General features: G+C 41.1%; 1 protein-coding gene across 1 annotated transcript in view; it reads left to right on the forward strand.

Moving 5' to 3' along the window:
* Positions 1–14,711, forward strand: part of FSHR (follicle stimulating hormone receptor) — a 94,849-nt gene that overhangs the window by 54,403 nt on the left and 25,735 nt on the right. Inside the window, exons 3-4 of the mRNA XM_070947698.1 lie at positions 10,250–10,324; positions 11,247–11,321. Of these exons, the coding sequence (XP_070803799.1) occupies positions 10,250–10,324; positions 11,247–11,321 (150 nt within the window). The remainder of the gene's footprint in view (positions 1–10,249; positions 10,325–11,246; positions 11,322–14,711) is intronic.

Consider the following 14,711-nt stretch of genomic DNA (forward strand, 5'->3'; position numbering starts at 1 on the left):
GAGGACTAGTCAATCCGATTCTGACCGGACACAGGTGAGGTCTTATATCAAGACCTACCTAGTGGTGATAAAAGCGGCAAAATCTAACCATTTTTCCGCTCTTATTGCATCTGCAGAGAACCGCCCAGCTGCCCTGTTTAGGGTGACCCACTCCCTTCTTCGGGGGGGAGTACGGGAAGATCCCTTGCAGGGTCGTGCTGAGGATTTTGTGCAATTCCTGCATGATAAAGTCGCTCGGATTCGGGATGGCTTGAACTCCGATTGGATGAGTCCACGGGAGGAGACCGGGGCAGGTCTTGAGAATGTTATCTGGGAGGAGTTTGATCCTGTGACTCCCGAGGATGTGGACAGAGTTCTGGGTAAGATTAGTGCCGCCACGTGTTTATTGGACCCATGCCCCTCCTGGTTGGTACTGGCCTCCCGGGAGGTTACACGAGGCTGGCTCCAGGGGATTATAGATGCTTCTCTGAGTGAGGGTGCCTTTCCTGCCGCCTTGAAAGAGGCGGTGGTGAGGCCCCTCCTCAAGAAGCCTTCCCTGGACCCGGCTGAATTAGCTAACTATCGTCCAGTCTCCAACCTTCGTTTTGTGGCGAAGGTTGTTGAGAGCGTGGTGGCACGACAACTTTCCCGACACCTGGATGAAGCTATCTATCTAGACCCGTACCAGTTGGGCTTCAGGCGGGGGTACAGCACAGAAACGGCATTGGTCGCGTTGGTGGATGATCTCTGGAGGGCTCGGGACAGGGGTTGCTCCTCTGTCCTAGTCCTATTAGATCTCTCAGCGGCTTTTGACACCATCGACCATGGTATCATGCTGCAGCGGTTGAGGGGGTTAGGAATAGGGGGCACCGTTTTGCGGTGGTTCTCCTCCTTCCTCTCCGACCGCTCGCAGTTTGTGTTGGCAGGGGGACAGAGGTCGACCTCGAGGCGTCTCACATGGGGGGTGCCGCAAGGGTCAGTCCTCTCGCCCCTCCTGTTCAATATTTATGTGAAGCCGCTGGGTGAGATCATCCGTGGTTTTGGGGTGAAGTGCCATCTGTACGCTGATGATACTCAGCTGTACATCTCCACCCCAGACCACCCCAACGATGCCCTTGATGTGATGTCTCGCTGCCTGGAGGCCGTGCGGGTCTGGATGGGGAAGAACTTGCTCAGACTCAACCCCTCCAAGACCGAGTGGCTATGGCTTCCGGCGCCCCGATATAGTCAGCAGGTGCCATCGCTGACTATTGGGGGTGAATCTCTGCCCCCCACAGAGAGGGCTCGCAATCTAGGTGTCCTTCTGGATGCACGGCTGTCTTTAGAAGAGCATATGACGGCCGTGGCCAGGGGGGCCTTTTATCAGGTTCGCCTGATTCACCAGTTGCAGCCCTTTCTGGATCGGGACGCCCTACGCACGGTTACTCATGCCCTTGTTACTTCCCGGTTGGACTATTGTAATGCTCTCTACATGGGGCTCCCCTTGAAGAGCACTCGGAGGCTCCAACTGGTCCAGAATGCTGCCGCGCGGGTGGTTATGGGCACAACTCGTTGTGCCCATGTGACACCCCTCCTGCGCGAGCTGCACTGGCTCCCAGTGGTCTTCCGGGTGCGATTCAAGGTGTTAGTTACCACCTTTAAAGCACTCCATGGCATAGGACCCGGGTACCTCCGAGACCGTCTCCTGCCACCAATAGCCTCCCACCGACCAGTCCGTTCCCACAGGGAGGGTCTCCTCAGGGTGCCGTCAACCAAGTTATGTCGACTGGCGGCGCCCAGGGGGAGGGCCTTCTCTGTGGGAGCCCCATCCCTGTGGAACGAACTGCCCCCGGAAATTCGTAAGATCTCCGACCTCCGGGCGTTTCGCTGCGCACTGAAGACCCTATTATTCCGCCAGGCCGGACTAACAACACAATAGCTTTTAAATTGGGATATTTAAATTTATTGGGGTTTTAATTCTGAGCCACTTTATTTAATTATTTTAAATTTTATATTGTTGTTTTGTTTGTATTTTTAAACAGGCTGTACACCGCCCTGAGTCCTTCGGGAGAAGGGCGGTATAGAAATAAAATTATTATTATTATTATTATTATTATTATTATTATTATTATTATTATTATTATTATTATTATTATTATATGGGGAAAATGGTGCACAGAGGAAAAGTGATATTTCCTTCTCGGTTGGGTACCAAATTGTAGCTATTGACTTATCTGCAGAACTCAATGGGGCTATTTGCAGCCTGCACGATGCTTTCTCAAAAATTGCTGAAGCCTTGCAACAAGGCCACTACAAAGAGTTGGCTCAAAATGATGGCATTGATTTCAGCAACCCTAATTTAGTTTACAATGCAGAGAAAGAATGATAAAGTTCTGCACTTTTTAAGTGCGTGCAACATATTTTTCCCATTTATGTAGTAATTACATCCTGTTGTACATTATTAAGTTTTGCTTTTATTTCTCTACAGTAAAAGATGTGTATGCTTTTGCATTTTAATTTGCATTTTAATTTATAGCAACCTCCTATGCCAAAACCTTAAAACAGATGAGTTTAGAACTTTGCTTCTTAATTGGCGATCTGCAGCTATTCTGCCATTTCTGTATAATCAGAAAATACAAAAAGAAATATTTAAATGCACTGATTTTAAAGTTGTGGGGTAATGTGTAACAGGAGAAGTTTTGGACATTTTAAAAAATCATATTCATGCCTAAGAAGAAAAACAAAATGAAGTCTGTTCCTTAATTCTATTATTCTTTGGCATCGCTTTTTAAGAAAATCCATAGTATTTTATTTGAAGCTGACTTTACTTAATCATACTGATTGTGAGAAGCTGAAGGCTAATTAGAAGACAAGTTGCTACAGTAATTTCTGGGTCATGGACCAAAAGAAAGAATATTTGGTAGTTTTACCCAGAATTGTTTATAGAGAGTAGCTGAGGCTTTTAAAATTAAAAGATAATTCATTCAAATCAATTCTGGAACACAAGTGAGTATGTGACCTATCACAATGAATGTTTTACTGCTGTTTATTTTCTTTTCACAATTTCTAAGTTATATGCCACTTTAAAATCAGTTTCTTAAGAAATAATAGTGACCATGAGTGCACGTACAAGTAGATACATAGATGGATGAACTGGCAGAGTGGGCAGCAATTTTCTATGGGATTGAGGCAGCAATGGAGTAGCTGCAAAATTCTGTTTAAGACATAAGAACCTGAACCAGAGCTAAAATTTACAATATATTAGAATTAAACAGAACAAACATGTCTTTGTTGCTAAGGTTTATGTCAGGTTCATAGGCCTGGAGAAGAAGGATGAAAGGGAATCAAATAATCCATCTACAACGGTAGTTGACAAGATGCAACTGGATCTATGCCAACAGATATCTTAGCTGGTACTTACAAACCTCCATCTACAGTTTATCTTTATTTGTATATTCCTTTTTTTTAGATTCTTTAATTATTTTAAAAATGAGAACCCATCAATCCATGATATACTAGCCTTCCACATCTTTATTTTTAAGAGTACCAGTGTTGTTTGTCTGTAAACATTCTTATGAAATAAGCATTGTAAGTGGCTGCCAATTAGTATATCCCACTGCCAAGAAAAAATGCACAGGTAAGCTAGGATGGTACAGAACCACCTGACAGGTTACAGGGGATGACAAAACAATCATGAAATGTTGTTTTCTGGTAAATGAGTGCAACGTGACCAGGTCACATCCATCATAGTAGATATTTTATGAGAGCATCCACAACAAAATTGCAAAATTCAAATATGCTCATCAGCAGAACAATTTTATTGACCACACACACACACACACACACACACACACACATATATATATATATATATAAGCGAACCTTAAAAACAATATAAGTGGTAACCATATAAAATTGGTGCTATGTATTTATGTAGCAGCTAACATATGATAATAAAAGAAATGAAGTATAGCAAAAATAGGACAAATAAAGATTACCGTATTTTTTGGAGTATAAGACGCACCTTTTTTCCCCAAAAGTATGTAGCCCTGCCCATTTCACGGAGGTTTCAGAGGCTGAAAAAAGCATCAGAAACGAAGCTTCAGAAAAAAAAGCCCCCAAACAGAGCTTCAGAAAAGAAGCTCTCAAACAGAGCTTCAGAGGCCTTTTTTCTGAAGCTGTTTCGGAGGCTTTCAGAGGCAGGAAAAAAAGTTTTTTCTGAAACAGAGTTTCAGAAGTTTCAGAGGCAGAAAAAAAAGAAAAAAAAGCAAGTCACAGAGCTCACAACCAAGGAACCTGTTGCTAAAATTCACCTCTGGGAACATCTGATTGGGGGTATTCCGGAGACCGATCCACCTGCCAATCAACTTTTTTCTTATTTTCCTCCCCAAAAACTAAGGTGCGTCTTATACTCCGAAAAAAACAGTAAAATGTTTTTAAATTTTGCTTTTCCTATTTTTAACAGTAGATACTCATAAATATTTATTTGATTTGAATAGTAGAATAGTAGAAATACAGTAGAAATTCATACATCTCACTATAAAGGAAAAGATAGAACTCTGGATATTAACAATGCAGCCATTTCTAAAATCTGATTTTGATCTTTTATTTATTTATTTATTTATTTCAATTTGTATACCGCCCTTCTCCTAGTGGACTCAGGGCGGTGAACAGCCAGAACTAAAACACATGCCAATACAAAATTTAAAATTATTTAAAAAATTACATAACTGGCCCAATTTAAAACAATTCAATTAAAACCCAATGACAGTTTAAAAACTAAAAAACTAAAAAAGACTAAAAAAGGGGGAGGGGGTTCACGCCAGCCCTGCTTGATGGAAAAGAAAAGTTTTCAGGGCACGGCGAAAGACCCGGAGATCCAATATCCTTCGTACCTCCGGGGGCAAATCGTTCCAGAGGGCAGGAGCTGCCACAGAGAAGACCCTCCCCCTGGGGGTCACCAGCCGACATTGCCTGGCTGACGGCACCCTGAGGAGTCCCTCTCTGTGGGCGTGTACTGGTCAGTGGGAGGCTATCGGTGGCAGAAGGCGGTCCTGCAAATACCCAGGTCCTATGCCATGGAGCGCTTTAAAGGTGGTAACCAACACCTTGAAGCGCACCTGGAAGACAACTGGAATGCAGCTCACACAGGAGAGGTGTCACATGGGAGTGCCCCCTCGCTCCCATAATCCCCCACGCGGCTGCATTCTGCACCAGTTGGAGCCTCCGGGTGCTCCTCAAGGGGAGCCCCATGTAGAGAGCATTGCAGTAATCCAGGTGGGAGGTGACGAGTGCCTGAGTGACTGTGCGTAAGGAGTCCCGATCCAGAAAGGGACGCAACTGGTGAATCAGGCGGACCTGATAAAAAGCCCCCTGGCCACGGCCGTCATATGCTCTTCTAAAGACAGCCGTGCATCCAGGAAGATGCCCAAGTTGCGAGCCCTATCCGTGGGGGCCAATAACTCGCCCCCAATAGCCATCGATGGCACCAGCTGGCTATATTGGGACGCTGTAAGCCACAGCCACTCGGTCTTGGAAGGGTTGAGTCAAAGCCTGTTACTCCCCATCCAGATCCACACAGCCTCCAGGCACCAGGACATCACTTCCAGGGCATCATTGGGATGGCCTGGGGTGGAGATGTACAGCTGAGTGTCATCAGCGTATTGATGGAACTCCACCCCAAAGCCACGGATGATCTCGCCCAGCGGCTTCACATAAATGTTGAACAGAAGGGGTGAGAAGACCAACCCCTGAGGCACCCCACAAACAAGGCGCCTCGGGGTCGACCTCTGCCCCCCTGCTAACACCGACTGTGACCGGTCAGAGAGATAAGAGGAGAACCACCGCAGGACGGTGCCGCCCACTCCCAACCCCTCCAACCGGCGCAGCAGGATACCATGGTCGATGGTATCAAAAGCCGCTGAGAGATCTAACAGGACCAGGATAGAGGAGCAACCCCTATTCCGAGCCCTCCAGAGATCATCCACCAACGCGACCAATGCCGTTTCCATGCTGTGCCCAGGCCTGAAGCCGGACTGGAGCGGCTCCAGATAGACAGGTTCATCCAGGTACCCAGGAAGCTGTTGCGCCACCACACTCTCAACAACCTTCGCCAAGAAGGGAAGGTTGGAGACCGGATGATAGTTAGCCAAAACAGCTGGATCCAGAGCAGGCTTCTTGAGGAGGGGCCTCACCACCGCCTCTTTCAAGGCGGATGGCAAGACACCTTCACTCAAAGAAGCGTTGATAGTCCCCTGGAGCCAGCCTAGCGTAACCTCCCGGGAGGCCAGCACCAACCAGGAGGGACACGGGTCCAAAAAACATGTGGTCGCGTTCAGCCACCTGAGTATCCTGTCCACGTCCTTGGGAGCAACAGGGTCGAACTCCTCCCAAATGATAGTCTCAAGACCGGCACCCATCATCCCGTCTGTACGTACCAGTCAGAGACTAAGCCTTCCCGAATCTGAGTGATTTTATCATGCAGTTACTGAACAAAATCCTCAGCACGACCCTGCAAGGGATCCTCCCGCACTCCCAGATGGAGGAGGGAGTGGGTCACCCTAAACAGGGCGGCCAGGAGATTATCTGCCGATGCGATGAGTGGAAAAATAGTTACATTTTGCCGCTTTTATCACCACTAGGTAAGTCTTAATATGAGATCTTACCAGTGTTCGGTCGGGTTCGGAGTGACTAGATCTCCAATTGCTCTCTAGGCGTCTTTTCTGGTGCTTCATCTCCCTCAGCTCCTCGGAGAACCAAGGAGCCAGGTAGACTCAGCGACAGGTCAGAGGCCGCACAGGCACGACTTGGTCCAAAGCGCCAGTGGCCGACCTATCCCAGGCGGCCACCAGCTCCTCAGCCGAGCCATGAGTCAGAGCCTCAGGAAATGGCCCAAGCTCCATCTGGAACCTATCAGGATCCATCAGGCACCTGGGGCGGAACCATCTGGTCTGTTCCGCCTCCCTGTGGCGGGGTGTGGCGGTTAGAAAGTCAAGCCTAAGAAGGGAATGATCCAACCATGACAAGGGCTCAGTCACTAACTCCCCTATCTCAAGATCATTCATCCACTGTCCAGAGACAAAAATCAAGTCCAGAGTGTGTCCTCCCGTGTGAGTGGGTCCATGAATTAATTGGGTCAGGTCCATGGCCATCATGGAAGCCATGAACTCCGAGCCGCCTCAGACGCTTCACCGACAGACGGCAGGTTAAAGTCCCCCATGACCATAAGCCTGGGGGTCTCCATCGCCACCTCGGCAATCACGTTGAGGAGCTCAGGCAGGGCCACCGACAGGGTGGCAGGGAGCCAGGTACGTAATCAGCAAGCCCATCTGCCTCCCTTGTCCCCACTTCACAAGGAGGGACTCACATCCGGCTATCTGAGGTACAGTGGCCTCCCTTGGGGCGAGACCTTCCTTTACCAGAACCGCTACCTCCCCACCCCTCCCCTGGGACCTCGGCTGATGAAATGCATAGAAGCCCGGAGGGCACATCTCAACGAGGGGGACACCCCCCTCCTGGCCCAACCAGGTCTCCGTAATACCTACCAGGTCCGCACCCCCCTCCTGAACCAGATCACAAATGAGGGGGCTTTATTTACCATGGATCTTCATAATTAACTTGGACCAGAAAGGACAGCATAAGGCAACTTTAAGAATAACATCTGGGGTCATAGCACTTTACAAAGCACAAAATTTGCAGATCCTTCCCAAAGAGATTTGCAAAATATAACAGAGGGGAACACAGAATATGACAAAGTGGAGAAAAAAATATAAACAAGAGATCAGCTTGTAACAATTACATTCCTTGGAGGCGTGCTATATATGGTCGTTTTGGTGAAGACAGCTCTCAGTTGCTTAATTCTACTGGAAATTTCCATTCAAGATAAAATAAGATAACAAGAAAATACAGGAATTAAGGAACTGCAGTATTGTAGCCATTTGGAGATGAACTAGTTCATCTAAACTGAAGGTTTAGAGAAATAGCCAGGAAAAAAACTAGGCAAAGTAGTTAGCTAGCTAGCTAGAAGGCTAGCAAGATCTAAATAGAGACCAAATATTAGGATGATTAATTTAGATCTTCTTGAGACTCAAACCTATCTGACTAATTGTCTGCCAGAACATGAGAGGAGAAAGAGGAAGAGAAGGTGGTGAGAGCAGAAAAGCTTAAAATTTAAGCAGCATAAGCCTGACTATTGTTTTTCCTCAGCTCACTTCTGAATTGCTAGACCTGCCAAAATAGTAACTTCCTCCTCTGCTCCTTTCTGCATGCTGTATAAATTAGAAGATAAATATTACAATTATTTTAAACCTGGTGTGTTCTCAAATAAAAAACAATCCCTTTGAGAGGGAGCTAGTATTCACGGAGGTAGAAGCTGCATCTAGTTTTTCAGCTTGACTGAATTGCAAGAGACAGCTCATAAACCTAAAAGACACATTTTTATAGAAGATGGGTTGGTTTGTTTAATTCACAATTTGATTTTTTTTAAAGTGAAATATACAGTGTCACTGTAAAGCACCTGCTGTTCCCAGCTTCATCATAATGTGTAATGTAGTGGAATTAGCAATAGAAATGCAGTTAATCGCATTTCTCATTATGAGTGGATAATTTATATAAGGGTGGATATAAATTTTGGTGTTTGCATTTTCTAAGTTGTTTATAAGGTTAATTAAATTTGTTCTTTCTCTACTGTCTCACTCCTGGGGGAGAAAAATAATACTTACCAGCCCAATTTATTCTAAGAACCTTGTCAAATGCCCTAAGTGGATGCAAAGAAGGTGTGAAGAAAGGAAGATATTAACATTTATAATACATATCTCAGCTTCAGCCTCCAAAAGTTCACCTGAAAACCTGAACTGACTCCCCATATTTACATATCGTATTTCTGAACCTGTCCAGTCTGCCTTTAATATACACTGATTGTCAATCAGATCAGTAGAAAATTGGCTTTTTCTGTGAAGATTTCATGTTTAATGGAAATCCTTTCTCATGGAAGATATATCTGGAATCATCAATCAACCTTTTAAGCAGACCTTAAAAAGTCATCCGTTTTGAATTGTTTTTCATAAAGTGGCTAGGGAGATTTTTTAAAAAATTTCTTCATTCATAAAGCTGATGGTTTTAAATTCTATTAATTGTTCAATATAATATTTATGAGTGTATTTCTAGTCAATGAAGCCTTCAAATAGCTAAATCCTGTGTGATATTACCAATTTCTCATTCTCCACTTTTAAGTGCTAGAACCATTAAGGCAGGTCTTTCCTCTTTCTTTCATTGACTATTAAACAATTGTGGGCTCCTGCCTCTTTTGTCTGGTGGTTTTCTAAGCAATATTGCTTCTCTCTTTCCTCAAGCATTGTCCATGCATTCCATTACATCATGTTAGACAGGCTACATTGAGAATATGGATTAGGTACAAATCCAGGTTCTGCTCAAAAACACCTTTGTGGCTCTTGGCACCAGAAGCATTTTAAAGGCAAGAAATAACAAGCAAATACAAATGGTTAACATATTGTGAGATACTAGAATTTTGTCACAAGGAATACAAAATAAAATCAAGCGAAGAACTGGTAACAAAGGAACATAGCTGTCAATGGTTTCCTTAGTTATTAGAAAGATTTAAAGGAGGCAAAAGAATTTATGGTTCTGAAGATTGTAAAACTGAGTTTGGAATGTATTTATTTATTTATTTAGTGCATTTATACACTTTCACTTCACTATTGAAGTGAATCTTGGCTTACAGATTAAAAAAATCTATAAAATCTATACCAAAAAACCCAAAAAAATCAAAAGATGATTAAATAAACATGTTTATTGCTGTGATATTGCACATTCTTGCAAGTTATTACATATGACATTAATGACAATATGAACAAGCGAAGTTACACGGACAGCAGAATGACCTGCCTTACTTTAGTTTCCAGGCAATCATGTCAATACAAGTGATGAAGGTATAAACAAACTCAAAATCAAGAAGAAAGTTTTTAAGCAAGTCTCTTTCTTGCTGATGGTTGATCACAAGTACAGTACTATATCTGAAAAGAAAACTAGGTTCTTTCTCCTAAACATTAACCTTTAAATTGAGAAGATTATGTCTCATTTATGGAGAACAGTTTGGTGCTAAAAAAAAATCTCTTGGAGATATGATTTTAAAAGCAATAGTGTGTTTTAATGGACTCCAGTTTACAGCTATTTAATTCTTGAAAATTATCAATTTTTTTAATTATTGGTTTTCATACATACAGTATTGGCCCTATTAACATTTCCAATCATTTTATTTCCATTTCATTGACAGAGAAGTCTCTCAAAATGATGCACTGGAAACTATAGAATCAGATGTTTTCTCCCACCTACCCAAGCTTTATGAAATGTAAGTAATAAATGGAAATAAAAATAGAAAATTTCATTAAAAATGTAATGAACTAATTGATGAAATGATATAAATGTTATTTATATTTGTCAAAAGGGGGCAAAAGTCTATTTCTATTCCACCATTGGTAACTACCATGACCTCTTTTCTTTGCAGCCTGAAAAAATGTACTATTATTTTTATTTTAAAAAATAGAAATTAGCCCTTGGCTGCCATTTCTTCACCACTAGACTGAGTAAAATCATTATAAGGCATCATCCACCATACATTCTCGTGGAGAGTATTATGAAGATGTGGTGCCATCATTGAAAAGGTTGCCTCTTTTTCCTACTTGCCTAAAATTGAAAATGGTGGCACTTGGGAGAAGCTTCAAATAATAATCTAAGACAAAAAACAGTTTCAAAAGGGAAATATTGAAGCACTGACTTACTCAATCAGTTGTAAGAAGTGATGCATTTGGAGTAAAGGAAGGAATTGCCAGATGGATCATAATCCTTGGTAAATTTTCAAAATAAGCTCTGGCCAAAATCAAATTCATAAAATAAATTTATGATTAACTGATCATGTTATAAATTAGTCTTTTGTTAAGAACAGATCAATAGAAAGATACTGTGATAATAAACATCTAATAGTTGATTTACAATAAGCTTGTACTTGGGCTACAGTTATCATATGTTGATGTACACATTGATTACACTGACATCAGAAAAGTATTTTCTGTAGGGTAATGGTCCTCAGGAGATGGTGGTGACTTTCTTAGTGTGCCTTTCTGTAAACATATAACTTGATATCAAGGTTATAGTGAAATTTTATATTTGACAAGCTACATACAGCTTGGTAGGTAAATATTGCTTACCCATTCTGTTCACTCTCAAAGAGCAAGTCTTGACTCTTTACAATACATATTCTTTTTTCCCTACAGAAGGATTGAGAAAGCAAACAATCTTGTGTATATTGATAGACATGCATTCCAGAATCTTCCCAGTCTCAGATATTTGTAAGTTTATGATTTATGGAACTGTTTCAAATCAAGTTATTTTTACATAAGGTATTCTTTTTATTTTGATTTCCCTGCACAATAACCATCCATGTAAATTTCTTTCATGTAATTAACACAACTGCTCCTGTTGTGAAAACTGTTCCTATTCCCAGTTCAAAAATGAAAGTTTTGATGATGGTAATATTATTTTATTTCAGGTTCTGCAGCTTATGCATTTACTGCTATATTTTTTTAGTGTTTGCGGAATGTAACTGTGGGGATTGTTTCTTGATAAGTGTGGCAGCTTCTTCCTTCTCCCATTTCCATATATGAAACATGTTGTGAGCTTCTAAAGCCTTTTGGGAAAAAGTAAACTGTATAATTCTAAGAACTGCAAGTCACTATCAGAAATATATTTCTAATTCTGTTATGTTTCAGGAGCAAAGGGCAATTCTGCTCTTCCCTTTGCTGCCATAATGATCCATATAATGATCCAGAAGAGCATTCTGGTTCTAAGAGAGTTTGTTTTTAATGTACTCCATTGACTTAATTGAAACCATAGTGCTCTTCTGTCTAGGATAGTTATTTGCAGTGAAGGGATAGTCAACAGGAAAAAGTCTACCAGCCCCTCCCTTTACTATCTTCTTACCACTCTGTGATTGCCATCAGATATTGGAATAGGAATTAGCACTTTCTATGTGCATCAAAGATTCATTCATGCAGCACTGCCTACAACAGATGCTCTCTTTTTCCCAAATAGCTCATATATTCTTTGAATATATGTATATCATATTAAACTTGGAAACAGGCAAATGTTAATGATAGAAAACAAAGGCTTTACATCCTTATGGTTGAAGAAACAAGCTTAAGGATATAATGGCCTTTTTTGTTGTTATTGTTTCGCTTTTCACAACCAAAGGGCTTTTTTTTAAACCGTTGTTGCCTTAATTTGTGATGGAGATACAAGAAGTCAGGCTCAGTCTGATTTGGGGAATTGTGACCCATTTGATACTATGCTACCATTCCTTATGTGAATTCCTAAAAACTGTGGTCTACACCTGAGGCGAATTCTACAATTTGTATTGTTGTTGTTTTAATTATTTTTGGCACTGCAATGTATTCACAAATGCTATGCCAGACCAGTTCCTTCCCAGTTTTATTTCACACTGATCAGTTGATGAGATATAATGGAAAGGCAAAAGAACCTCAGCATTTCATCACAGCATTACACACTCCACTGAGAAAACTTGAGTGGCTTTTTAAAAACTTAATGAATAAAGAAAAGGGACAGAGCGGCAGATACCGGTGTACATTTAATTTTCCATTTATTTCAGGCACCACATTATTTATTATACACTATGCCATATCTTCAGATTTTTATGTTAGGAGGAAGGGTGCCAAAAAGGGGGATTATTTGCTTATTGTTTCTTGCAGAGACATACAATAGCCTTCTCTTATAGGTTGCAGTACGTCCTTGATAACAATTGGGATTGGAATTTCAGTTGCTAAGTGATATGGTCATTAAGCTGGATCCGATTTTTATGAACATTTTCACTGCAGTCGTTAAGCAAATCTCATGGTCATTAACTGACTCACATAGTCATAAGCAAATCGAGCTTCCCTTACCGGCTTTGCCTTTTGGAATCTCATGATCATATGACCACAAGACACTGCAACAGTTGTAAATGCAAGTCACCTGTATAGTGATCTCATAACTGTGGGGGTGGTGAATCTTAACTTCAAAGTCATTTTTGCCCATGCCATTGTAACTCTGAATCCTTGTTAACGAAATGGTCATAATAGTAACATCCTACCTTCTTGGTACTGATAAATCATAACCAGCTTTATATTCAGGTAGTCCTCAACTTACCATGATTCATTTAGTGACCGTTCAAAGTTACAACAGTACTAAAAAAAAGTGACTTATATTTATTAGAGTTGGTTGGTTTGAAACTAAAGCAGCATATAAGCTGAACAAGCAAGCAAGCAAATAAATAAGTACAATCAGCCTATATCAAATCATGTTTTTCACACTTATGACCTTTACAACATCTCCAGGGTCACACGATTAAAATTCAAATACTTGGCAACTGGCTCATATTTAGGACAGTTGCAGTGTCCCAGGGTCAACTGATCACCTTTTGTGACCTTCTGATGAGCAAAGTCAATGGGATTCACTTAACAATCGTGTCACTAAATTAACAACTGCATTGATTCACTTAACAACTGTAGCAAGAAAGGTTGTAAAATGGGGCAAAAATTCACTTAGCAACTGACTCACTTAAACAATATAAATGTTGGGTTGAATTGTGGTTGTAAGTCAAAGACTACCTGTACTGAGTCATACACAATTAGGAAACTAAGTTGATGGCATGATTTTTGGGCAAATAATATTATTGACATCTCTCATTTAGTAAAGAAGCCGTGCACTTTTACATACAACTCTGAACTACAGGAGTAACTTCTGAGTAAGCATAGACAGAATTTAGTTTCACATCACATTTTATTTCTATTAATACATGTTTCAATCGGGAAAAAGAAATTGCAGTTACTCGGTGTCTCTCTTCCACATGTTAATTTTTAAACTCTCTACTTAACTTTAAAATCTTAATCAGGCATCCATATAGATTAATAAAGTAGTTCAAACTAAAATGCTGGTCAATAACTACTTTATGCATTCGTTGTTGAGTTGTAAAAGAGAATTAATATGATTAGGGCCCAATTAAGTTTGTTAAGGGCTCTTTCAGTCATTCTTTCTCCATCTCTCTCCCTTTTTTTTTAAGGAAAGTGTGCCCTTGACTTGCTTCCAAAGATTTTTCATACAGAACATAAAATTGTTAATTGCTTCTTTCCAGCAGGCCAAATGGACAATCTGTTTCCAAATGGTAACTTGTTGCCTTTTTCAATACTGTAGATATAAACTTTATTAAAAGGAAAGAGTAAGGGGAATCATTATCTGTATGATAGTGTTTTGGATTTTTAAATTGCACCGTTGGGTTCTTTTGTTTCCAGAATTGCTTTACATTTATAATCTGGAGTCTGGAATGCTGTGTCATTTCAAGGGATGAGAAAGAAATCCATCATAAATTCCATTGTCAGATTCAATGGCAGGAGACACCAACACGGAATCTTCCAGAACAGATGAAAACACAATGTGTTGAGTTGGCTAGCTTAGGTCTGAATGTTTCTTTCACTGGAATAAACATTTGGGAAAGCTGCATGAAGAAAAGCATACCTTGGATAGCTTTAAAATGTGTATGAGTGTATGTATAAAAAGTATACATTGTGGAAAGTGGGATATAAATGTATGTTTATTACAAAAAGATTAGGAAAATTTATACAACAATTCAGGAGGCGATTTTAAAATATTTACAGGAGTTATTTTTACAGAGCAGTACTTGAAAATGT

This window comes from Pituophis catenifer, unplaced genomic scaffold (assembly GCF_029215685.1).
Source record: "Pituophis catenifer annectens isolate HBS135680 unplaced genomic scaffold, rPitCat1.0.hap2 SCAF_1, whole genome shotgun sequence".
NCBI classification, from domain to species: Eukaryota; Metazoa; Chordata; class Lepidosauria; order Squamata; family Colubridae; genus Pituophis; species Pituophis catenifer.